Consider the following 25,309-nt stretch of genomic DNA (forward strand, 5'->3'; position numbering starts at 1 on the left):
GTATTGGGACCATGGCTGTGTTCACAGTACTTCTCAGTGTGTGTGTAGACTTGTGAGCACACAGGCCTGGTGATGGGCATGAGAATAGAGGCCTGGAGTGTGAGGTCCCTGTCCTTCCCTCAGAGGCTAGTAGGGTCCTGCTGGGTTTATCCAGGGCATGGTGGGAAGGGGACCTAGGGCAGGGTTCGCGGTGAATGAAGCCTTGTGTGCTTGTCAGTGGTGTCAGGGCGGAAAGGGGCTTGGGGTCAGACTTGGAGGTTTTCAGAAAGCAAACAGAGCAGCTTTCCTACCCTTCCTCCCTTCCTCCTCTGAGCCTCCAACAGGCCTGAGGCCAAACAGACAGGACTCAGGCAGGCGGGTGGTGCCTGGCAGGTACTGTGCACCTGGGCCCCCAAATACAGTGTCAGCAATAAAAATGATCACTGCTGACATTTGCGGAGGACTTGCCATGTGCCAGGCATTGTGCCGAGAGAGTTGTTTATACTTTCACGGCTCCCCCACAAGGTGGGTATTGTATTATTTTTATCTCCAATTGACCAAGGAGAAAACAGAAGCTCGAGAGAGGTGATGCTTCTCACAGGAGATGGTGGCTGTGGAAAGCCAGAAGTGTACCCTCAGCCCCTTGCCAGCCATGGCCGGATCCGCCTTGCCACATCTGCACAGGGGACTCTGGTTGGCAGGGGGACCCTCAGAACACAGAGCAGGGAGCAGACCAGGGTGGAGAAAGGACAGGAGTGACCTCTGGGCCCTTGGTTAGCACTGGGGGCCACAGAGCCCGACGGGCTTGGATTCGGATCCTGCCTTTGTGACTTGAGCAGGTCACTTCATCTGTCTAAGCCTCAATTTCCTTGTCTGTGAAATGGGGAACATGCCGCTCACAGGAGCTGTTGTGAGGGTGAAATAAGATAATGTAGGAACAGCACCTGGCAGGTCTGAGCACCCCAGGGCCACAGCAGAGGATCCTGGAACTCAGGTAAATCCACTGGGGCCCCTGGTCACCCACCCCACCTTCTGCAGTAGCAGGAACCCCCCCATTAGTCCTCATCTCTGGAATGCGTCCTGGGCCTCTGGGTGTGGCTGAGCACCAGATGGTAGCCTGGGCCATCTTCATACCTCTCTAAGTGGGGGAGCCACTGTTTCCCCCCAAGGTACCCACGAGGAAAGTGAGAGAAAGAGAACAGAAATAGCTAGCCCAGATCACACTGTGCTGTGAAGCTACCACACTGTGGGCTCCTTCATTCCACTAAGCTCCAGGCTGGACTGCTGGGGCAGGTACACCATGAAGAAGGCAGGCAGCAGCCCAGCCCTCTGGGAGCTGACACACTAATGGAGGTGGGGTGGGGGAGGGAGACAGACAATAGTCAAATAAACAATAATATGTAGAGCATGGCAGCGGGTGGTGAGATGGAGAAAAACAGCAAGGAAGGGAAGTAGGGAGTCCAGGGGTGGGGCTGGTGTTGCTCTTTTATTTTAAATAGAGTGGTCAGCTAAAGGAGGTGAGGGAGCCGCCCTGAAAACTGAGTGGGGGGAGGGAGTGATCCAGGCAGAGGGAGAAGTAGGTGCAAAAGCCCTGAGGCAGGGCTGCCCTATTCCTGTATCCAAATTCACTTATGCCAAAGGTCTTGATGAGGCACCTTCCCTGCAGCTGATAGCCTTTGAAGGTCAAGAGAAGTGATTAGTGGGACTTCCCTGGTGGTCCAGTGTTAGGACTCCGCGCTCCCACTGCAGGGGACTCGGGTTCCATCCCTGGTTGGGGAGCTAAGCTCCCACATGCCTCTTGCCCGCCCCCCCCCCAAAAAAAAAGAGAGAGAAGTGATTAGTGAGAAGGTGTTTACACAGAGCTAGGACTCAGAAGGCCAGGGCTGTAGTCTTCACGCAGTTTCTGTGACCTCCAGCAAGTTCTTTCCCCTCTGTGGCCTCAGTTTCCTCCTTTGTAAAATACAGAGATTGGACTTGATCTCCTAAGACTCCATTTCAGTGGCCATGCTATGACTCGGTCAGGGGAGGGGGCGTGATCCCAGCAAGGGCTTTGGAGATACTTTTGCCCCCTCAGGCTCCTGACCTTAAGCAAGTGACTCTGACTTCTCTGAAACTCAGTGTTCTCTGTAGAATGGGGGTAGAATCCCTGCTTCTCAGGGTGCTTGTGTGTGTATATTGAGGTGGTGCTGCAAAGCTCTTAGATCAGGGCCTGGCACATAATCGGGGCTCAACAAATGGGCTCTGCTTTTACTTAGATTTTTTAGTAGTTTATTTTTCTTAATATTTATTTATTTGGCTGCACCGGGTCTTAGTGGCAGCACGCGGGATCTTCATTGCAGCACGCGGGATCTTCGTTGCGGCACGTAGGATCTAGTTCCCTGACCAGGGATTGAACCCGGGCCCCCAGGCCCCCTGCATTGGGAGCGTGGAGTCTTAACCCAAGTCCCTACTTTGATTTTTTTAAACACCTAGTTAAGGACTGGCACTCAGAGAAGGGAGAAAGGCCAGTAGTGGTCCAGGGATCAGAGAAGCCTTCTGGGGCGGGGTGGGGTTGGGGGGTCTAAGCTGAGTTTGGAAGGGGAAGAGAATGTGGCCAGATGGGGCAGAGAAGGCCAAGAGGAATGGGGGGTGTCATCCGGAAGCCAAGTGCAGGAGGAAGGGGGCTCTGAATCCAGGTGCGAAGCAGGCAGAAGATGGGCACCCAAGCGACACTGATCAGGGACACACCTCACTCCCGCCCCTCCTCCCAACTGAGACCCCACCCCACCCAGAGGCTCTGTCCCTTATCCAGGCCCCACAGGCAGGATTTTCAGGGAACCCACTTCAAAGGATCCCAGGAAGCTTGAGCAAGTCCCAAAGGAAGCGGCACAGCCTCTGACCCAACTCTGGGCATGGGGGAAGCCCCACAATTATGGGAGGGCTTCCTCCCACACTGCCCCCGTCCAAATGAAGGAGCCCACATTTAAGTTCCCCTTCCCTGACCATCGCACTGGGGAAGGGGTGCTCAGTAACACTTCTGCTCAGGCAAGTTCACCCCCAAAACCTTGCCTGAAAAGCTGAACTTCAAGTCCCACTTTGTGGTTGCAACTGGGGAGTGTGTTCCTTTGAAAAAGATGGAGTCCTAGTACCTGCGTGGTACTAGGTACATTTACTGAGCACCTACTGTATGCCAGTCTCCATGGGGCATGGCAAGATGGAATAAAACTGGGCTTCTATCCCTCAAGGAGCCCCCTGCTTAAAGGGGAGGGAAGGTGAGGAAGTAATTATAACACAGTGTGAGAACTGAGGTCTGTTCCAGGTTGAGATGATTTATTTGCCTGGCAGTGCCCAGCTGGCTTTTCGAAGTGACTTTTGATTATAAAGGTAACAGTAGCTAAAATGTAACGCTCACTCACCCTGTGCCAGCCACTGTGCTAAGGGTTTAACATATAATCTCGTTTAATTCCAGCAGCAGTACTGGAGGGTGGAAACCATTATTATCATGCCCATTTTACAGACATGGCAGTTGAGATTATAAGGCTTGCCCAAGGCCACACAGTTGGTTCAATGGCAGAGTCCAGGTCTACTGGACCCATCCTCATTCATTCATTCATTCACCCACCAGATCTGTCTCGGCACACGCTGTAGGCCAGGTGCCCACCTCCATTTGGGGGCTCCAGTGTCTCTTCTGTGCTGCTCCAAGGTAAGCCTTGAAGAAGGAATAGGAGTTGCCGAGGTGGAAAGGGCATCCAGGGAGAGGGTATAGCTTGGACAACGGGATGCAGGCATGAAAACACATGGTGTGTTCAAAGAAACACAGCTAGACCGGGCTCTGGACTGAAACCCACTTAACTTTTTAGTTTTACCTCTGCCATGTCCTGGCTGTATGACTCTAGGCAAGCAAGTTCTCTCTGAGTCTCACTTTCTTCACCTGCAAAAATGGGGACAATATTAATCCTTCCGGGGCTTCTGGGAGGATTAGATGAGTTTGCATAGGTAAAAGTGGCTTGGCGCGTAGTAGGCCTTTGAGAAAATGAATTGAAAGAATGGAGAGAACTGATTTAGCGGGTCACCATCAAATGTGCGCATCTCTTGAGTGACTCCTTGTACCGGGCACTGTTCTAGCTGATGCCAGGATTGCAAAGGGGCGTTGGATTTGTTCCTTGCCTCAGGGAGCTTACAGTCTAGTTGAGAGACAGTTCAGAGGCTCCAAAGACAAGAAAGAGTTAAGCTGGCTGAGGCCGGGGTCCTGGAGGGCATGTGGTACAGGGGCTCCAGAGGCTCAAGGGAGGGCCTGATCCCTGGGGACTCCATTGCAGAGGTACTCATTGGACTGGCCTTGAAGACTCCAGCAGGGCATAATTCCAGGCATCTGGGCTGGGACGGCTCTTTGGGTTCTGTGGAATTCAGTGTTTTGAGAGGCAGTGGAAAGAGGTACCTGGGAGGGAGGTGTGGCGCATTCAGGCTGCCTGGGCTAGAACGCTAGTTGTTTTCCAGCTTTTACAAGCAAGTCTGATCCTCTGCAAAAGGGCACAGTAACAGTGCTCACCTCCTGGGTAAAACTATTGTTTCAATGTTTATCTTTGTCACCTGGTTGCCACCAGCCACTAGCCAAGTCCTAGCAAAGGGTGGGCACCTGAGCAGGCTGGTGGGCTGGAGGTGGGGATTAGGAGGTGAGGCCCGTGCAACCACACACACACACACACACACACACACTCTCTCTCTCTCTCTCTCTCTCTCTCTCTTTCTCTCTCTCTCTCTCTCTCTCTCTCAGGCTCCACCTGCCTGTACCCGAAGGCTTACTTGCTGCAGTGGCTCTCAGGCCCCGAGGGCTCTTTGGGGCCTTTATGGGGTAATTCCATCTCCATTAGGGTTTATTATGTCACTATAAATACCACTTTTCCGTGCTGCTTTATAAGACTCACCAAAGAACTTTCCTTCTCAGCATCCAGTTACCCAGAGCGGGAGGGACTCAGGGTGAGACAGGAAGAGAGGGAAGGGCGTTGTCACCAGGTGAATGACTAAAGACCAAGGAGCTGCCCCCACTCCACACCCTGCTGCCCTCTCACACACCACCCTTCCCACACGCCTCTGCTCATGTCCTGTGTCATAGATGAGCCACACTTAGCTCTGGGCTCTGAGCCCGTAGCTGGGCACATCCTGCAGGCACTCAGCCCACAGCCAACAGGGCCTGCCTGCACCCCAGCATGTGGGTTCAACCTTGCGGGGCCACACATGGAAACCCACACATGCAAACCCACACTCGCCACACAACGACTTTCACACGACGTCGAACTTACCAACACCTTCATTCACTCATCAGTTCATACATTCAGCAAAGGTTTGCTGAATACCCACGATGTATCAGATGCTGTCTGTTTTCCACAAACATCCCTGCCCTCTTGGACCACATCTTCTAGTGATGCATCCAACATTCAGAGCCTGCAATGGTAGGTAACACACATGTACAGAGTCTTACATACAACATACAGGAAATCTTATGCTCACCACACAATGTCCATAGCCCAGAGGGTCCAACACAAAATGCAAAACACTTATCCATACCATGTACTACACACACACACACACACACACACACACAAACACACACCCCTCACAGGCCATGCGCAGCGCCCTGTGCACACCGCCCGCCCCACCCGCTACAGATGCTGCTTCCTCTGGCTGCACCACGTGTGACCATAATAACAGCTGAGATTTAACAAGCGCGTTCCGTCATCCTGGCTTCTGCAGTTAACATGCATGATCGTATTTGATCTTCACAGTAACCCTCTGAAGTAGGTTTATACATCTTCCAGATGAGCAAATCGAGCCTCCAAGAAGTGAAATGTCCAAAAACTCATAGGCTGACTCCACAGCCTACAGTCTTGACCACTGCCAAGTATGGCACTTGGTCACACACAAATCCTCTCATGTCCACACATGCTCACGCACACACACACACGCACATGTCCACACACTCAATCTCATGGACACTTGCACACTCACACACTCTCAGAAGACCAAGGCTCTCCTCCCATCATCTTGGTCAAAGGCTTTAATTATACTACCCCAACACCTGTAATTAACCCTCCCACCCCCTTCCAAGGGAGATGTCTGGACCCGCTTCCCAAGGGCTGGCGCCAAGGCCGAGGGGCCAAGATGTCCACATCTGGCAGGGAGGACCTGGGTACCAGAGGAAGTCACGTGGCTGTCTGGTGAGCAGGTCCAGGAGAGTCAAGAAGAGGATGGGGTGAAAGAGAAGGAGGTGGGCAGAGGGGGTTGTAGCCTCCCAGGAAGCCAGGCTTGCTACAGCTGCTCCTCCTGGACTGGACCGACCAAATGGCGATTGGGCAACAGGCAACTGTGGGTGGCCAGGCAGGCAGGAGAGAGGACATTTCCCATTTGTTTCACTAGCACCAGCCACTTCTGTCAGGAGGGGAGATGAGTTCTTGTCTGAGGAACCGTTGGGGAGAGGCCCCTTGAAGGGGCAGGTGGGAAGCAGGTGTCCTGTCCTCCAAAGTGTCAAAACAGACCAACTGATTCTACCATGCTAGGGTTGGGGCATAGGGGTGCTCTACCCAGCAGACTCTTGCCCACCCTTTCCCAATATGGGCAGTGCTTAAAGCAGAGATTACCCAGATTCAAATCCTGGCTCTACTACCTTTGAGCTGTGCAACCTTTGGGCATATTGTTTAAGCTGTTGGAGCCTCGGTTTACTCGTCTGTAAAATGGGGATAATGACATCTACCTCCCAGATGAGAATTAAAGGAGATCATGCATGTCTGACTCATTTTTAGACGAGGCTGCTCTCAGATTACTGTATTCTTAGAGGCCCCTGAGCAGAGAGGCTCTCCCTGACCTCCGACGGTTTGGTGCAGTTTAGAAATCCCAGGCAGAGGGGCATCTGGGTCTATTTTGGAGCTCTCTTTCCAGGCAAGCTGCTAAGCAGGCAACTGCTTCTTGACCCTCCAGGCCATTTCAGTTCAGGCCATCGGGCCAACGTTGAGCTGGTCCCAGAGGCCAAAGGGTGAGAGTGGGGGATGGCTCAGCACAAAACCATCCCCAAGTCTGGGCCGAGGATTCCCGGCTCAGAGATCCTCGAGGACTAGCCCTGGTTGCACTGGTGCTTGGAGGCGCTCAAACTTGGAAGGACCTGGGGGGCGCCAGCGAGTCCAGCGGGCCCAAAGGGCCCCTCCAACCCCCTCGGGACTTCCCCCTCCCTTCTCGCCGGGTGCCAGCCCGGCCCCTTTAAAGACATTCCTGAGGGCGTGGCTTCGTTGACGTCAGCGCGGGACATGAATGAACAGGAGCCGGTTCTCACTCAACTTCCATTAAGCACTCGGGGCAGAAGTTACGCGCAGGCGGCAGGAGGTAGCCGGACATCGAGGCCTGCGCGCGGGCGTGCTGGAGCCGGGCACGGAGAACCGGGCTGAGAGCAAGGAGCGCGGCATGGAGCGTCTGGCACCCCGCGCCTGCCTCGCCCTGCTGTGGGGCTGCCTGCTGGCCTCGGCTGTCGCGGCGCAGGGCAAGGAAGGTGAGTGTGCGCGCCGGCGGCCACCCGGCCCGACCTAGCCGCGGCGGCCGGACCCCCGGACCCCCGCTCCTCCCGGAGCCAGGCGCTCCTGGACGCGCGCAACTTTGGAAACTGACCTGGCGCCGCCCAGTCCCGGAGTGCTGAGGTCGGGAGGACTTGCTGGCTGCGATCGGGACGAATCTGGGACCCCCCCACCCGGGGTTATAGGGGCTCCGGGGACTAAGAGGTTGGGGCCCGGGCGCGCGGGGTTCAGAGGCCGCAGAGAAGGGGACCCGGAACTCTACTCAATGCTCTGTGGTGACCTAAATGGAAGGAAATATAAAAAAGAGGGTATATATGAACCTATAACCGATTCACTTTGCTGTACAGCAGAAACTAACACAACATTGTAAAGCAACTATACTCCAATAAAAATTTTAAAAAAGAAAGAAAGAAAGAAAAGGGGGACTCAGGGCGTCCACACGGTTGCAGCCAGGGTGGCGGTTTCAGGAACGCGTCCTGGCGGGGCCTCGGGGTCCCTTGGAGAATGGGCTACCTGGGGGCCTTTCCGCCGGCTCAGCTTCACGGTGAATTCGCTAACCTGCTTGCCCCTATTCTGTGGAGAAGGCGTTTCTGTGGAGGCCCCTCATTTTGGGGAGGGGTCTCTTCGACAGGCGAGAAGACAGACCCCTGCAGAAGCCCCAGCTCCCTGGGATTTTCTCCACGCCCCCTTATGCCTCCAGTCGGGGAGGAGAGCTTGCGGGGAGCTTCGGGTCAATCTGCCCACGCACAGCCTTCCCTCCTTCCCTCCCCGCACTCCCAGGCTCGGGGGGCAGGCTCGGGGCCGCGAGAGCGGACAGGAAGTCCCAAAGCCAAGCCTTCTGAGCAAGGGGTGACTCAGAACGAGGAAATGCGGCAGGTGGGGGCGCGGCCTCCCAAGGTGTGGAGCCGTCACCCCAGGGCCACCAGGGAGTCCGAGCGCCCGGGGGTGGGGGACAGCATCACCCACCCCCGCCCCAGCGCTCCCGCTGCCGCGCTGCGCGAGGGGCCGCGGACTTTGCCCTGGGCGGGGCGGGTGGTGGATGGGGAAGTTGCCCCTCGGCTAGGGTCGCAGAGAGGATGCGGGCTCTTGCCCTTGGCCGAGGACCTTCCTGTCCACCCAGCCGAGGCCGGTTTCAGTTTCCGACTGAGAACGAGTTTTGCCCGCTCGCCGGGGCCGAGGGAGGTTTCCGCAGGCTCCACCAGGGGGAAGTGCGGAGGAAGCCCTGGCCCGGTGAGAAGTTTCCTTGAGCCTTGCCTTCCTTTTCCGCCTCCCAAACTGGGGTTGGAGGTTTTGCTGTTCTAAGTTGGGAGGAAAAGAAGCCAGAGCTGGAACTCTTGGAGGGTGGAGGCGGGGGTGGCATCCTGTCCCCGTCCCTGAATCACTCAGGGTTTCTTGTCCCAATGTGCTGGAGGAGTGGGTGGCAGGGATTTCTGTGATCCCCAATACCCGCCCCCGCCCCAGCTTTTCGTCCTCCCCCTTCCTGGGGGATTGCGGTTGGAGAGAAGGGGAGAGACAGCTGAATTCACTACAGGCCTTTCTTGAAGGCTGCCCATGGGGGGATTAGGCAGGAGGGATGCTACTGGGCGATTGTTGTGCTGCAAGCCTTGTCCTTGTGCCCCTCTGCCGAGCCCTCCCCAGCCTAGATGACTACTGCGCCCCCCACCCCCATGGAACGGGGGAGGAAAAGGACAGGGGAACATTCTTCCTTAGGCTTCAAGAGTCCCTGTGAAGGACTCCCTAAGGAGGTGTTCCTGTAGTGGGGGGGGTGGGGGAGTGATGGCCCGGCTGCCGGGACTCTGGCTGGATGTGCTGGATCTGCCTGGGGCTGGGTTGGGGGTGCAGAGACACACGTCCCTTCAACCCTTCACCCAGGCTGCTCTTCGCTTCCCTTCTCCTCCCCTGTGAGTGGAGGAGCCAGGCTGCCTTGGGAGACCCAGATGGAGCCTGTTAAATTCTCAACAGCCACTGAATCTGCCCTCCTTTTACAAATGGGGAAACAGGGAGGCCCAAGCCCTCCCTCAGTAGGGCCCTCTGTATAGGGAGGGTTAGGTCTGAGCATCTGGCTTCTTGGGCTGCCAGAGCCCAGGGCCCCCGCACCCGGTTGTGTGGTGGGTTTTTCTGAGAAGTGAGAATAGCTGGGCAGGGGTGCAGGGCTTGCTGACTTGAGGTGCAGCAGGGAGGTGGGCTGGAGAGCCCTCAGGAGGCCTGGAAAGTCCTTGGCTTCTTGATTCCGGAAGAGCCCAATGTGCCCTCTGTCCCCTTCCCCTTTTCTTCTTCATTCTTCCCCCTCCCCGCCCCCCAGTCCCCTGCCTCTCTGCTTCTTTAGGAATTAGCTGGTCTTGGTTCAGGAGGGATGGGGGGAGCAGGGAGGTGACACTAGGGAAGTGGGTGGTCGTACTGCCTTTGAGTAAAGAGCCCTAAAACAATACGGACCCAGAAGGATGACATTTATGATGGAACTTCAGACCGAGAAGGAGGTTTTCCTGGGGGTGGGAGGAGGGACGGGGGGCTCCTGGATGAGCCCTGCTTAGCCCAGGCTTCTCAGTGAAGCCTTCGGGGCCAGCCGAGGGGCTGTTGGCCCCCGCCCCTTCCAGGGGAGCAGGAGCCTCAGACCCTGGAGGCCGCTCAGGGAGAGGCCGGGAGAGGCCGCACCCGTGTGGCAGGGTGGAGGGACCGGAGTTGGGCGCCTGTTCCTGGTGATCGGTTCTAGGGAATTTCCCCGGGAGGGGGCTCCTTCCTGTGTGAAGGCTTCTTTTCTTCTCCGATGAGCCCTGTGATATTTCTAGAGCCGGGCCTGGGTCTGGAAGGGGAGCGAGCTCTGGCAGGGCTGGTGGGGGTCCCTCTGTGCCAGGTTAACCCTTCAGAGCCTAGGAGCCATGAGCCCCCTTCCCCAGGGGCGCAGACTGCAGCTTCCCACGCCTCTAAGGAAGGGGGGTGTGCAGGACCTTGAGGGACACTCACCTTTGTCCGCCTACACACCCAGCTGGAGCCCCCAGATTCCTTCCTGTGGAGCCAGAACATTCCATTTGCTAGTGGGGTTAGTGAGTTTTCCAAGCCTGAGCCTTGGGCATGTCCGAACAAATCCCTGCCCCTACCCACCCCCCAGCCACCCTCCCCTGTCCCCTCAGCCTTGGGGCCGGTGCCACATCGGATTTCCTCTCCCTGTCTGGGCTGTGAGGCCCTTCCTAGAGAGACTTGGCTCGGGTCAGCAGCGGTCAGGTGGCAGTGCTTCATCCCCAGGCCTGGGGGCCTTCAGCCCAGGCGAGCAGGGCAGTCTGTCCTCAGGAAAGGGTTTCTCAGACTCTACTCAGGCCCCTCTCCCCCTCCCTCCCCATCTCTCTAAATCAGGCCCATCTCCACCTGCCCGGGATTGCACCCTTAGAGTCATTCTTCCAGGCCTAGGCCTTGAGGAATGCACCTTCTTGAGGCCATATTCCTCATGCTCCAGACTCCAGAGGAAGTAAGCACTTGGTCCCTTACTCCCTCCACCTTAGGGCTTTACTCTCAGAATCCAGGGACCTTGTATAGGGTCCATGCCTCGGTTTCTCCAATCGCGTTATCCTCCAGGGAGGGTAGCTTCTATTGGCAGCTACCTGGACCTTACTTGGAAATGGAGGAGGGGGCCATACTGGAGTCTTGGGTCTTGGGTCTTGGCTGTAGCCCCTGAGCCTGGCAGAACCCCGGGTGGGCCAGTGGGAGGTGCCCAAGCGGGGGGGAGGGGCTGGATCTAGGGAAGCCCCTGGCAATGTATCCTTCCCTCAGGCTCCAGATGCCTCTCTGGGTGCCAGGTCCTGGCACCTGGTCCCTCTGGGCCTGGAAGTCCTCTTTAAGGGTTTCCATCCCTGGTCCCCTAGGCACCCCTGGCAGGGCAGTGGCCAGGGTGTGAGGGACGGGGGCAGTGGGAGCGATTTTCCCAGGGAGGGGACCTCGCCAGCTGTGTGTATCTTTGGGTCCCTCCTAAAAGCCCCTATGGCTTCAGGGCTTTATCCTGCCTGCTCTGTGGCTTTTGTGGTGGGAAGATCGGTTTCCAGACCCCCCCACCCATCCCGCTCCCCTCCCTGGAGCTGTTCCCACCTGTGAACAACTCTCTCCTCTCGGAGGGCCATGAGACATGTGTGTACATACGTGTGCTGCATAAGCATGTGTTACGTGGCCTGGGTGGGGCTGAGGGTGTTTTGTGCTGTGTGTGTATGGAGGGGACGTGGCAGGAGCGGACAAGAGTGCCTCCAAGGCCCACGTGCATGTGAAGTGCTGCGGAGGGGCCCTGTTTCAGGAAGCAGATGGGGCAGCGTGGTGTCACTTAATAGCCCTGCTCGCCCCAGCTCTCTACCCAGCTGTTGTTCCCCTGCTGGGCCGAGCTCTGTCCTGCTCTGCCCAGCTGGGGGCTGCTGAGGGGGCGGCGTGGGCTGGGAGACGTGAGGCCTCACCCAACCTGCTCTATGACTTTGACTAGGTCCCATCCCTTGCCTGGAGCTCTGCTTCCTGGTTTTTGGAGAGACGGGTCTCTTGGACCTGGTGACCCTGTGTGGTGGGGTCTCTCTCTGAGGGCTGAGGAAGCCTTCAAGGCTTCTTGGGATTCCTGGGGGACTCTCACCTTTTCCCATGGCCTGACCCGTGAAGATACCCCCAAGCTCACCCAGCGCCCTCTCTCATCTCTTCCAGTCGTCCTGTTGGACTTTGCTGCAGCTAAAGGGGAACTCGGCTGGCTCACACACCCATATGGCAAAGGGGTAAGCCTTCAGGGTGCGGGTGTGGGCATGAGGAAGCTGAGACCCAGGGAGGATGGGGCCTGGCCCAGATCAAACAGCTCAGCCAGGGTTCAAACTCGGGTTCCTGCTTCTCACACAAACTGGGAAGGCTGGGGTTGGAAGGTGGGGAAGGGACCCGAGACGTGGAAAGAGCTGGGGAGACAGCTGAAGGCCCTAGCGGAGCAGGACCCTTGGATGCCCCAGAAGGCTGATGGTCAAGAGGGACCCCCTCGCGCTCCCTTCATTCCCCTCTTGGGTGGGAAGGGGTTAAAGGCTCCCCCTGCCTTTGAGGTCCCAGCCCAGGAAGTGAGGGGTGAGGAAGAGACAGGGAATGTGGGCTCCCAGGTCCCCACAGCCCCGGGAAACCAGATCATGTTCCTTCCTGCTGGGCCCTCTCCCTGCTCCTCCAGCTGTTGTTTCCCTTTCCTGCTCGGGGTTGAGTTTGTTTTGCCTCCTTCCCACCCAAGTTCATTCCCTCCCCTCCCTCTGCCCTGCCCTGCTGTGACCTGGACTGGAGGGCAAGACCCCAGGGTCCTCTCCCTGGCTTTGCCTGTGACTACTGTGTGGCCCTGGGGAGGATACTGCTGCTCTCTGGGCCTGTTTTCCCCTTGTTGAATTTGTTCTGGGGCCTTAGCTGGGGAGAGCGGTATCTCCAGGGGGATAGCTGGGGACAGTTTCTATTGCTGGCCAGATCTGCGGAGTCAGGCACTTGTCCCTGGTCACCTTAGCTCCGAGGAGGCCTGGAGTTTAACTCAAGTGGATTTCCAGGATCCTGGAATGTTCAGCTGGGAGAGAACACAGATCACCTAATGCAACCCAGTCATTATATAGAGTGGGAAACTGAGGCCCAAGGGCATCTGAGGCCCGTGTGACACAATGCAGCCCAGGTCTTTTTCCTTGGCCCCTTCTGGTTTTTTCATTCATTTGCTCATTCATTCAACAAATACTTTCCTGAGTACCTCCTCCATTTCAGGTAGGCCCTGGGGATACAGAAATGAACTAGGTGCAGTCTCTGCCCTAAGGAGCTCAGAATCTCGTGTGGGAGCCAGGTGTAGCTGTCACCACTTGGGTGACAGGGGGAAGCACTTGCCCCAATCTTGGCCCAACCTGAGAAGTCTTCCTGGAGGAGGCTGAGCAATGTTCTGAGGAGTGATGGGGGATCATCCACTGTTTCTGACTTAACCTCTTCCCTGCCACTCACACACATCTACACGGTGAATTATAATGATAATTATAATAGGGATAATCATGATAATGATACCAGCTGCCTTGTGTGACTGTCACCCACGCCAGGCGATGTGCTCAGCCTTCAATAGACATTCTGTCATTTATCTTCACAGCAGTTCTGTGAGGTAGTTCTTGCCCCCATTGTACAATGGGGACTTCGAGGCTCAGAGAGTTTAAGTTATCTGCCTGAGGTCACATGGGACCCCCAGCCTCCCCCCTCAGCTCACTGTCTAATATACGGGTTCAGCACTGCAACACTGGGGTCAGGGACACCAGGGGGTCAGATCCAGCTCCGCCACTTGTAGTGTGTGATGGTGACTTGAAGCCCCTCCCTGGGCCTCAGTTTCCTTCCCCGTAGAATGAAGACAGCAGGAACCATAGAGCAGCTTCCTGCTGCCCAGCTCTGCCACCTGGGCGATGCCTCTGGGCCTCAGTTTCCCCCAGGCACCTGCCCACACTAACCTGTCGGCCCCATGCAGTGGGACCTCATGCAGAACATCATGGACGACATGCCCATCTACATGTACTCCGTGTGCAACGTGGTGGCTGGCGACCAGGACAACTGGCTCCGCACCAACTGGGTATACCGCGGTGAGGCCGAGCGCATCTTCATCGAGCTCAAGTTCACCGTGCGTGACTGCAATAGCTTCCCTGGGGGCGCCAGCTCCTGCAAGGAAACCTTCAACCTCTACTACGCCGAGTCTGACGTGGACTATGGCACCAACTTCCAGAAGCGCCAGTTCACCAAGATCGACACTATTGCGCCTGACGAGATCACGGTCAGCAGCGACTTCGAAGCACGCCACGTGAAGCTGAACGTGGAAGAACGCTCCGTGGGGCCGCTCAGCCGCAAGGGCTTCTACCTGGCCTTTCAGGACATTGGTGCCTGCGTGGCGCTGCTCTCTGTGCGCGTCTACTACAAGAAGTGTCCTGAGCTGCTGCAGGGGCTGGCCCACTTCCCCGAGACCATTGCGGGCTCCGACGCGCCCTCCCTGGCCACCGTGGCTGGCACCTGCGTGGACCACGCTGTGGTGCCGCCCGGGGGTGAAGAGCCCCGCATGCACTGTGCAGTGGATGGCGAGTGGCTGGTGCCCATCGGCCAGTGCCTGTGCCAAGCAGGCTACGAGAAGGTGGAGGACGCCTGCCAGGGTGAGTGACGGTGCTGGGGTGGCAGAGAAAGGGGGTACTGGGGTGGAGGCTGTGGTCCGGGATCTGGTCTCAGCTCTGGGATGTGGGGATCTTGGTAAGGTTGTCCCTGCTCAGACACGCAGTGGTTCTCTTAGTGAAAATCTCGGAGGCTTCCTGGCCTTACGATTGGATTCACTCATTCACCGAGAATGGGTACACTGAGAAACAGTATGGAGGTTACGAGTGAAGACTCTCAGAAAGAATACCTGGGTTCGAATCCCAGGTCTACATTTAGCTGTGTGACTTTAAGCCAGTTCCTTAACCTCTCTGTGCCCAGGTTTCCTCATCTGTAAAATGGAGATAAACATAGTGCCCATCTTGTAGGGTTGTTATGATAATCAAATGACTTAATACTTGTAAAGTTCTTAGGTCAACGTCTGACACATAAGCGTTTTTAAGTGTGATTGTTATTTTTGATTCATCCCACAAGTATATCTTGAGTATCTATTATATACCAGCACTGTGGGCACATAACACAGTCCCAGGAGCTAGTACCATCCCTGTTAACTCCCTGTGACTTTAGGCAAGTCACTTAACCTCTCTGGGTCTCAGGCTCCTCTTTTGTACATGGAGGTGAGTGAATTGAAACCAGGATTTGCGTCTCCTGGCTGCACATGACAGTTACCTGGGGAGCTTTTTGAAAAATGCCTGCCTGGAGGGGATCCTCAGGATCTGCCCTCCCTACCTGACCCTCCCCAGGGCCATAGACTCAGATCCTCCCATTGGGGCTTCTACTGATGACGGATTGAGCCCAGAGAGGGGGCCAATTAAATCAGACTCTCTCTGGGAACAGGGCCTGGGCATTAGTGAGCTCACACTGGGAGGCTGTGGCTTGGCCCGGCCAGGACCTGTGACAGCGGAAAGCTCTAGAGCAACGTGGATTTTTTCAATGGGTGACTTTTTCTGGAAATGGCTGTGGGGCAGGGCATTTGTGGAATGTAGGCTGACCTTTGGAAGGCCAGCTCATCCCCTCTCTCTGGGAGCTTCTTTGCTGAGATAAGCAGGGTGTTGAGAAATTGGGGGGTTAGGCCCTACAGCTATACATACCGACTGAGTGACCTTCAGTAAATCTCTCTTCATCTCTGGCCTCAGGCTTCTTGTCCGTAAGACAAGAAGTTCAACTATACTAGCAGACTGTATACTTGGGTTTTAGCCATGGATCCTGCAACCCATGGAATAGCCATGGATCCTGCAACCCATGAAAGGGTTTCAGGTATTGGAGGAGCCTGAAGCCCTTTCTCATGGGCTCCACTTGCCTCTTAAAACAAATCCTCAGAACCCTGCTTAACACAGTCTGCAAACCCCTGAATGAGACGTCCCCTCAGAGCCTTTCTGTGCCTGTGGTGTAGTCTCTGCTCTGGCCCTTCACACCACCCTGTTGTCCTCCCAGCTCTCGTCTGCTCTTCAGGCAGCCCCTGCTTTAGGTGACCTCAAGTGCACACTCCCAGTTTCAGACAATGACTGGGGGGGTTGTGAGGGAGCCCAGTGGGTTGAGCAGACTCCTCCCACATGACATCCTCACACAAGAATGCAGGGGTGGGGGGTGAGGGGCAGCTGAAAACTTTCCACAGGCTGGTGATTCAGGCCCTGCAGAGATAAGTGGACAGTTGAGGTTGGGGAGGGATGTCTCTCTCCAGGAAGGGGGGCAGGCTTCCCTCCCCAGGAAGTGGGGGGTCAGGGCCTCACAGGCTTTGTTTGTGAAGAGTTGAGCCACCCCAGGGTAGGGAGGACTGGTTTCCAGGAGCGAAATCTTTGACTTTGCTTGTGGGACCCTCTCCACTGCCGGCCACCTGTTGCCTTGGTTTTTTCCTCCTTAGGATCCCTCTCCCAAAATTCCCTTCAACGTGGTTTAAGGACCCTCTGTGTGGTTGGGAACCCCCAGCCTGGCTACTCTTTATCCCTCCAGACCTTCCCCAGCACCCCTGACCGGATGCCAGTGGAGATAATAACAGTAATTCCCGTAGAAAAGTGCTCTTCAAAAAAAAAAGAAAGGAAAGAAAAGTGCCCTTCCAGGGCAGGCATGAGCTCAGCAAGTGCTTTATCTTGCTGTTCCTGCTGAATCTGCACCAGCTTTCGTGAGAGGCAGGGACTGTTATCAGTCCCACTTAACAGACAGGAAACTGAGGCTCAGAGAGGTGAAGAGACTTGCCTGGAGTCACACAGCTAAGATTTAGTTGCATCAGGATTGAATCTAAGCGATGCAGCAGCATCCAAGCTGGAGGATGGGTCAGGAAACGGGGCGGGAAATGACCAGTTCCTTTGGAATCCCTGACTCAGCTCCTGGCCCTGGGACAGACTCTCAGGGCAGCCCCGGGATGGTGGGTCCTGGCGCAGGATGTGAGGTAGTTGAGGGGCTCTTACTGAGCATGTTAAGGGAGAAATGGAGAGAGATGCAGAGTCTGCCCACCCCCCCCCCCGAATGGCGCCTCACCCTCCACGGGGCCATGGACCCAGATTCTCCCATTGTGGCTTTTATTGATGACAAACCAAGCCCAGAGAGGGCGCTGGGCAGACCAAGGTCACCCAGCACCTGGTCCAGGTTATTCCCAGCGATTGTTTCTCCTGAGAGTTCTTTCCCCAGGAAGCTCTCAGCTCAAGAAAGAGTTAAATAGACAACGGAAGAGAGGCACCTCCCAGGTGCTGTGCGGACAGGTGGGCACACTGCCCAGAGAGCTCTTGTGAGCTATGTCAGGAATGAGCCAGCTTCCCTCCAGCTCCCCCCCTCCCTGCCCTCCCTCCCCAGGCCTGCCTAGGGGACAGTGGAGTCACTCAGGCTGACCGTCATCTCCCCCGGGGCGGCTTTGTCTCCCTGTTTGTCTCTGCTTCCTGTGCTGGCATCGGCAGCTGAGCTGGTGGGGCCCCGGATAGCGCCTCAGCCGAGGCGACTGCCGGCCAGGTGAGCAGGTGGCCAGCGGCTTTGGCCAGAGGCTCAGCCCAGCAGCTGGGAGGCCAGAGCTGGAGGTGGGGCTGCAGGGTCAGGAATTCCCTCCTTGGAAGCTGCTGCTCCTTCCAGGGGCCCAGCCCCTCGCTCCTGCAGCTCCTCTGGCTCCCAGTTCATGGACACCTCATCCCATGCGGAGCACTTCCCAAGCGAGGTTTCCTTCTGTCTTCACAAACAAACCAGAGAACCTGAGGACTTTATCCTCATTTTACAGATGAGGAAACTGAGGCCCAGAAAGAGGAAACAATGACCAAAAGAGCTGGGGCCTGGCATGGGGAGGGCTGTCCCCAAGTGCCCCTGGCATATATCTTTCTACCCACAAGCTGTGTGACCTTGGTGAGTCCCCTCTGGGCCTCATTCTCCCCACCTGTAAAATGGGTAGGTTGGAGCCTTGCTGACTTAGTGATCACAGTCTACCTCCTGTGACTTTCTGCTGTGGTTCCTTTTGAGAACCTGGGTCACTCTGGCAAGCTGCAGACTGGGTGACCTCACCATGTGTGCAAGGAGCTGGGTCCTAGTGCTGGCATCCTGAGTGGCCCAGGCCTCTCCCAAGATCCAGAGTTAAAGGGGAGGAGCTGATTGAGGTGGTCCTTAGGCAGGGTGTCCCTGAGCCATGGCAGGGGCTGTTGGCAGTCGGGACAGGGCTGATCCCCAGGCGGGGAACTCTGTGTGCTGTGACTCTTGCTTGGGCTTGTCCCCTCCCTGGGGAGTGCCACCGGGCCTTATTTCTGTGGAGTTTCCTCTGGCCTGAATGGGGGTTTGTGGGTGGCAGCTCCCACCTCTGTGTCCTGCTCACCCTGCCCTCAGCTCACACTGGGGGCAAATTCAGACGCTGGCAGCTCCATGGGGCGGCCCCTCCCTCCCTCGCTGAGGTGAGTGAGTCCCCAGAACGGAAGGAAGGAGGCAGGGAAAGCAAACAGAAGATAAAAGGCTGGTGGTAGGGAGACAGCGGGAAGCAGAGGCTGTGCTTATCACAGCTTGGTGGAGGAATGCGCACAAAGATAATTCCCCAGGGTGTGTGGGAAAAGGGCAAGGTGTTAGCAGCAACTGGGCCACTGGGACAACTGCTTCCATGGGGGCGACAGGGCCTGCTGGGGACTGAGAAGCTGCTGGGGTCTGGAGTTATCAGTTCCCCTCATTTGCAGGGTCAGTAACTTACGGGGTCGCCGTTTGCTGCCCGTCAGGGCACCAGACAAAGTCCAGGCTTCGCATTCTTGGGCTGAGGGGGTGCACGTGGTCGTCAGCTGGGCATGGCTTGGGGAGGTGACCGGCTGCAGGGAATTGTCACTGCGACTTCTTGACCCTGTGACCTCGCCACCACCAGCCCGGGAGGTTGTTGGGCCTTGGGGGAGGGGCTCTGCCAGGGGCTGGTTTTGCGTCATGCCAGAGGATGCATGTCCCTGAGTCACACCCCATGCTGCCATCTGAGGGGCGGGCATCGGGAACTGGAAAAGCTGGGGTACAGCCCTGGGTGCAGCCACCATGCCCCATTTCCCCTGCTCGGAGTGACCCGGGGCCTGCCAGGCGACCGGGGTCAGAGGAGTTCTCCACAGGTGTGTCAGAGTCAGCCTCCGGTGCCAGGCAGGTGGTGTCCCGGTGCACCGTCCCCGCAGGGTCTCCCTGGGGAATGAAACGCCACTCATTTCTGTGGCCCTAGAGCTCATATTTAATGAGCACGTGGGTTTTGTCTTTACTCACATATTCATTCACCCATCCAGTCAGCAAACACTAGCTGAGCACCTACTGCATGCCAGACCCTGTGCTGGGACACGGGACACAGATAATTTTTGCTCCCCACGAGCTGCCAGTCTCATAGAGGATCCTAATATGTGCAGAAATCATTTCCAATGAAGCATGAAAGCCAGGCTGTGAATTCCCCTGGAGCAGAAACAGTGTTTATCTTGCCATAGTCTCCCAGCACCCCGCACTGTGCCAGACACGTAGGAAACGCTCAATTTCTATTTGGCAAACATAAGATTGAGTAATAGATGCCCTAATGGTCAGAAGGGGACCAGAAATTGGGCAGTCTGGGAGGGCTGTGTAGAAGAACTCAAGCTGGGTATTGAAGGATGCATAGGAGTTTGCTGGTTGGCGAAGGGACCATGGGTATTTTGTGTATGTGAGTATGTTTGAGAATGTGTGAACACCAAAAGTGTGACCCCTGTCCCCACTTGCCTGCCCTGCATGCCAGGAAATCCAACCAGGCAAAGTCAGGAAGACACAGGGGCCTGCTGGTGTCAGACACATGAACTCTGGGGCCCCTGAGCACGGGCACACTCTGGCAGGGCCCCTTGAAGTTCTGTGGTTGGAGGAGGGGGCGCCGCATTCTCGTCAGGCAAGTACATGCCTCGTTGGTCCTGCCTCTCCACTGTAATATCTGGCACATCCGCAGCGGAAATCTCTCCAAATTCCCTCTTTCCTGCTGGCAGCAGGCGGGCCACCCCCGGGCTCTGGGACCAAAGAATGGAACCCGCCTCTCCCCCTACTTCCGCCTCTTGGCATAGGGCTGGGGGCTGGGGAGCAACCCCGTGGTGGGGAGTGGGGACACTGTGGGTTTTGCAGGTGGCTAAAACTTTGTGGGGGCTCGTGGTCCCTCCCCATGAGCCGGGAAGACGCTACAGTGTTCTAGGGGCCCCTGAGCCCCCCTAACCCGTGGGGCCTGGACCACCTGGAGCCAGCACTTACCCAGAGGGTAAGCCCCTCGGGTGGGCAAGTCAGGGCACTTGGGGGACTTGAGATCCCAGGATAAACATAGCCCAGCTTTCTGAAGTCTCATTTGTACTTGAAGATTTGGGCGAGGAGAGAGCTATTTTTGTATTGTAACAGATAAGTTATGAGGAGGACTGCAAAATACATGTGGATTTCTTGTCTTTGCGGTACGCGGGCTTCTCACTGCTGTGGCCTCTCCCGCTGCGGAGCACAGGCTCCGGACGCGCAGGCTCAGCGGCCAGGGCTCACGGGCCCAGCCGCTCCGCGGCACGTGGGATCTTCCCAGACCGGGGCACGAACCCGTGTCCCCTGCATCGGCAGGCGGACTCTCAACCGCTGCGCCACCAGGGAAGCCCCAACATGTGTATTTCTTAAATACAGTAGGAGACTTGGAAAGACCTCTGGACCTTCCTTGAAGGAGGCCACGTTGGCAGCCCCAACAAACCACCCCCACCCACCCCCCGGGCTTGATTCTAGTCTTTTCTCCCCATAGGACATAAATGTGCCCAGTATGAGAAGACGTATGTTAAGAGGTGGCACGGCCCCTCGCCCCGCCCCCCAGCTGCTCTGAAATTAGTTTTGGGATTTTCTGGCTGTTGAAGCAGGTCGGACCTCCTCTCCTCTCTCTTCTGGCTTGTTTCAGAACATTGACTTCTCTTTGCTCCAAACTGAAATGTTTGTGAGAAAGGAGGGAGGTTCGAGGTCAGGCATCCTGGGTTTAGGTTTTGGGTTCGTGTCTTAGGAGCTTGTTGACCTTGGCCAAGTTCTTTTTCCTCTCTGAGCACCAGTTTCCTCACCTCCAAAGTGGAATGAGTGATCACAGTGCCTAGTATAACAGACTCACTGTGAGGACTAAATGAGTGTCAAGTGCGTAGCCCAGGAACTGCACACAGCAGCTGCTGAATCAGTGGTCGCTTTTGTAACTGGGGCTCCAGGCTCTGCACAGAGCAGGAGTCGGGTCCCAGGTCCCTTCTGTCCTGGACAAGCCCCCTTCCCTGCAGCGTGTGCCTGAGCTCTTTCAGGGCCTGTGCTAACATTCTGAAGTGGCAGGACAGGCAGAGGACGTGAGAGAGACGTCTGGGATGGTCCCCCTGGGGCCTCCAGCAAGCAGTCATTAACGGGAAGTCACTATCCAAGACCTTAAGAACGGGGTGTCCTTTGAGTCCTGTCCCTTGACTCCCCACCTCTCTGCTCGCGTAGAGGACCGAAGGAGGGAGACTGTCCACAAATTTTTCTTGATACCGTAGATCTGGCTGTGCCATTATTCTCTACATCAAACCTTCAGTGGCTCTCACTGCCCCCAGGATAAAGTCCTTGACCTGGCATTAAAGGCCTTTCTCAATCTGGTCCCTGGAGATCGCTCAGCCTTGTTGCCTGCTGCTCCCCTGATTTCCGACCACCAAGGCACTCATAGTTCCTGTGTTAGTCTTGCTCTTTCTCACCCCTAACTCCTCCTCCCAGTATTTCTGCCCTGCTGAACTCCTACTCAGCCTCTAAACCCCAGCTGACATATCTCCTCTATGACTCCACAAACCTCTAGCCAAGGTTGTCTCTACCCCCTTAGCCCTTTGCCCACCCCTTTATTTATTTATTTACTTTAACTTTTTATTTTATACTGGAGCATAGCCTATTAACAATGTTGTGATAGTTTCACGTACATAGCAAAGGGACTCAGCCATACATATACATGTACCCATTCTCCCCCAAACTCCCCTCCCATCCAGGCTGCCGCATAACATTGAGCAGAGTTCCCTGTGCTGTACAGTAGGTCCTTGCTGCCCGCCCCTTTATGGTGGACATTGTCACGTGCTCTTGCTCCCAGAGGTCAGGGGCTTTGTCTCATCTCGAGGTCCATGCACTGGGCTGGACGCAGAGTTGAGGATCAGTGTTTGATGAACGTGACACTGAGGCTGGAGGTATCTCAGGACCCTCTCCAGAGTAAGCTGAGGGCGGGAACGATAACTGTAGGGTTGGGTAAGAGGTCCCTGGGTGACCCCACCCCATCTTGGCCACTTCAGCAGCTGCCCAATCCCTGGACAGCCCTGCACAGTGTCTGGGTAGCTTCCTGTCTGTGGGACCAGGAAAGGGCTTGGGGCAGGGGCAGGCAGGGGCAGGATAGGGTGGTGGGAGGAAGGAGACTCTGGAATCAGGTGTCTGAGCCCCGCCCGCCCTGGCCAGGACAGGACCTGCCACCGGGGGAGGGAAAGCTGCTTCCTGGCCACCCTTGTGAGTGGCGGAAATGACTGGGTCCCTGAAAGCAGGTCCAGAGAAAATGCTGGGGGCCTGGCCTTTCCTGCTTCCTGGTCAGCCAGCCCCGGAACAGGAAAGTGGTCAGGTCAGGTCCCAGGGTGGGGGGAGCACCTGCAGAGGTGGCATCCTGATGCCCCTGTCTGATCTGTTAGTCAGCAAACACAAATGGTGAAGAAGAAGCAGTCACTGCCCTGGGCAGCTCGCAGTCCAGGTGGGGACCTGCCAGGCTGGTCCTCACAGATTAAAGGAGATAAGGCAGGTGGGCAGCATGCTCTGTCCAATGCTGAGCCAGCTGTGAGATAGGATTCTTAGGAAGCTGGAAGGTGAGATGTGGGCCTTGAATGCCAGGCTCAGGGGCATGGCGCTTCTTACAAGAGCCACTGGGGAGGGCTGCAAAGGTTGGGAGCAGGAGGGCAAGGCACTTCCTGGGTGCCTGGCCCGAGCTAGGTGCTTACCACGCATTTTCTCACCACAAGACATTTTACCAATGACAAAACAGGCCCATAGAGGTTTAGTGACTTGCCAGGGGTCCCAGGGCCAGGGAGTGAAAAGTCGCTGGAGGTGAGAACAGGCTGAGCTGATGTCTGTCCCTGTGCCTGCCAGCCTGCTCGCCGGGATTCTTCAAGTCCGAGGCCTCCGAGAGCCCCTGTCTGGAGTGCCCCCCAAACACCCTGCCATCCTCCGAGGGGGCCACCGCCTGCGAGTGTGAGGAAGGCTATTTCCGGGCCCCGCAGGACCCACTGTCACTGCCCTGCACACGTGAGTCTCACAGCGGGTCAAGGAGGGGTGACAGAGCTGGGCGTGGTGATGTTGACATGTCCAGGCCTACCTGGATCCGAGCTCTGCCCTCTGCCCTCTGCACAGGCCCGCCCTCCGCCCCGTACTACCTCACGGCTGTGGGCATGGGCGCCAAAGTGGAGCTGCGCTGGACGCCCCCCCAGGACAATGGGGGCCGTGAGGACATCACCTACAGTGTCACCTGCGAGCAGTGCTGGCCCGAGTCAGGCGAGTGCGGTCCCTGCGAGGCCAGCGTGCGCTACTCGGAGCCACCGCACGGGCTGACCCGCACCAGCGTGACAGTCAGCGACCTGGAGCCCCATATGAACTACACCTTCACCTTAGAGGCCCGCAACGGCGTCTCGGACCTGGTGACCAGCCGCAGCTTCCTCACTGCCAGCGTCAGCATCAACCAGACAGGTGAGGGCCCAGGGGTGGCAGCTGTGCCCTTGGGGCCCGCCGAGGTGGGGCTTCGTGAGGATGGCCACTCAGGGTTCGGCTGGGTTCAGAGAGAGATAGCAGCACGTGGTTAAACGCAGTCCCTGTAATCACTTCCACGCTCTGTGACTGTGGGCAGCTTACTTAACCTCTCTGAGCCCCAGTTTCCTCACCTGTAAAATGGGCGTTCTAGGGCTTTTGAGAGGATTTAATAAACTCTTGTATATAAGGCTCTTAGAACAGTGCCTGGTCCATAGAAAGGTTCTAGCAAGAGTCAGATATTGTTTTGGTTTTATTATTTATGCACTCATAAGTACTCACAGGGTACCCCCGATGTGCCAGCCTGTGGTGGGGCCCAGCCTGGGGCTTTGTGCCCTGGAGCTGGAAGTTGAGAATGCCAGGTCGGGATCTAAGGAGCCTGGGCTGTGGATGGGAATGCGTCTGGGTGCATACCCACTACTCCCCTCCCCCCGCGTGGCTTTTCACATCCCTCCCTTCCCCCCACCGTCCTGCCCAGAACCCCCCAAGGTGAAGCTGGATGACCGCAGCACCACCTCGCTGAGCGTCTCTTGGAGCATCCCTCCGCCGCAGCAGAGCCGCGTGTGGAAGTACGAGGTCACCTACCGCAAGAAGGTAACTCTCAAAGGGTTGGGGCTGTCCCCGCTGGGCTTCGAACAGAGGACCAGCTGGTCACATAGATGCTCACTGCACAACACAGCCATCTGAAGAAGTGCTGTTCTGCAGATGAGGAAAGTGGGGTCTGGGGTCTTCCTGAGAGTTGCCTCTCCCAGGCCAGCCCAGCAGAGATTTGTGGGAAAGAAGACATAGTGTTCTGGAACCCCCATAGTCTTGGGTGGTGGGGAGCCAGGTCTTGGGGATCAGACAGACCTGGGTTTGAGTCCTGGGTCACGCATTTGCTGGTTATGATCTGGAGTGAGTTGCTTCACTTCTCCGAGCCTCAGCTTCTTCCTCTGTAAGGAGAGCATCGAGGTTGCTAACATAGCTTGTCACCTTGCTAAGCTGGGGTTGCTCTCTGGTGGGCTAAGCTGATGGCCCTGCCCTCACTGTCTGTCCCTCCACCCGCCAAACACCCACAGGGGGACTCCAACAGCTACAACGTGCGCCGCACTGAAGGCTTCTCCGTAACCCTGGATGACCTGGCTCCGGACACCATCTACCTGGTCCAGGTGCAGGCGCTGACGCAGGAGGGCCAGGGTGCTGGCAGCAAGGTGCACGAGTTCCAGACACTGTGTGAGTCGGGGACCAGGGTGTGGGCCAGGCCAGAGTCCTGAAACAACTGGAACATCGTGGGCGGAGGGAATGGATCAAAGAACTTAGAAGTGTCCCCTTCCTGGTCGGCCAGGGCCTAGGACAGCCCGGTGTGGGTCAGCCCCAAGTCTGGGGAGGGGGCAGAATTGAGGGCTGGGGGTGTGGGAACCAGCTGTGTGTCCAGGGCAGTGTTGAGAGAAGGAAGGATGTGGGCTCCGGCATTGGTGGGCCCAGTTCAAATCCTGCAT

The 25,309-nt window shown here is 56.7% G+C and overlaps 1 protein-coding gene across 3 annotated transcripts in view; it reads left to right on the plus strand.

Moving 5' to 3' along the window:
• Nucleotides 1-7,270: 7,270 nt before the first annotated feature.
• The window catches only part of EPHA2 (EPH receptor A2), a 35,376-nt gene continuing 17,337 nt past the window's right edge, over nt 7,271-25,309 (plus strand). For all 3 annotated transcript variants that reach the window (XR_014013595.1, XM_081214725.1, XM_081214724.1), the window contains exons 1-7: nt 7,271-7,492; nt 12,177-12,244; nt 13,969-14,638; nt 23,181-23,336; nt 23,442-23,774; nt 24,310-24,425; nt 24,890-25,043. Coding sequence is in view for 2 of the 3 variants with exons in the window: in XM_081214725.1 (XP_081070851.1) it covers nt 7,408-7,492; nt 12,177-12,244; nt 13,969-14,638; nt 23,181-23,336; nt 23,442-23,774; nt 24,310-24,425; nt 24,890-25,043 (1,582 nt within the window). In the remaining variant the exon portion in view is untranslated. The remainder of the gene's footprint in view (nt 7,493-12,176; nt 12,245-13,968; nt 14,639-23,180; nt 23,337-23,441; nt 23,775-24,309; nt 24,426-24,889; nt 25,044-25,309) is intronic.

The sequence above is a fragment of the Mesoplodon bidens genome, assembly GCF_964165515.1.
Source record: "Mesoplodon bidens genome assembly, chromosome: 2".
NCBI classification, from domain to species: Eukaryota; Metazoa; Chordata; class Mammalia; order Artiodactyla; family Ziphiidae; genus Mesoplodon; species Mesoplodon bidens.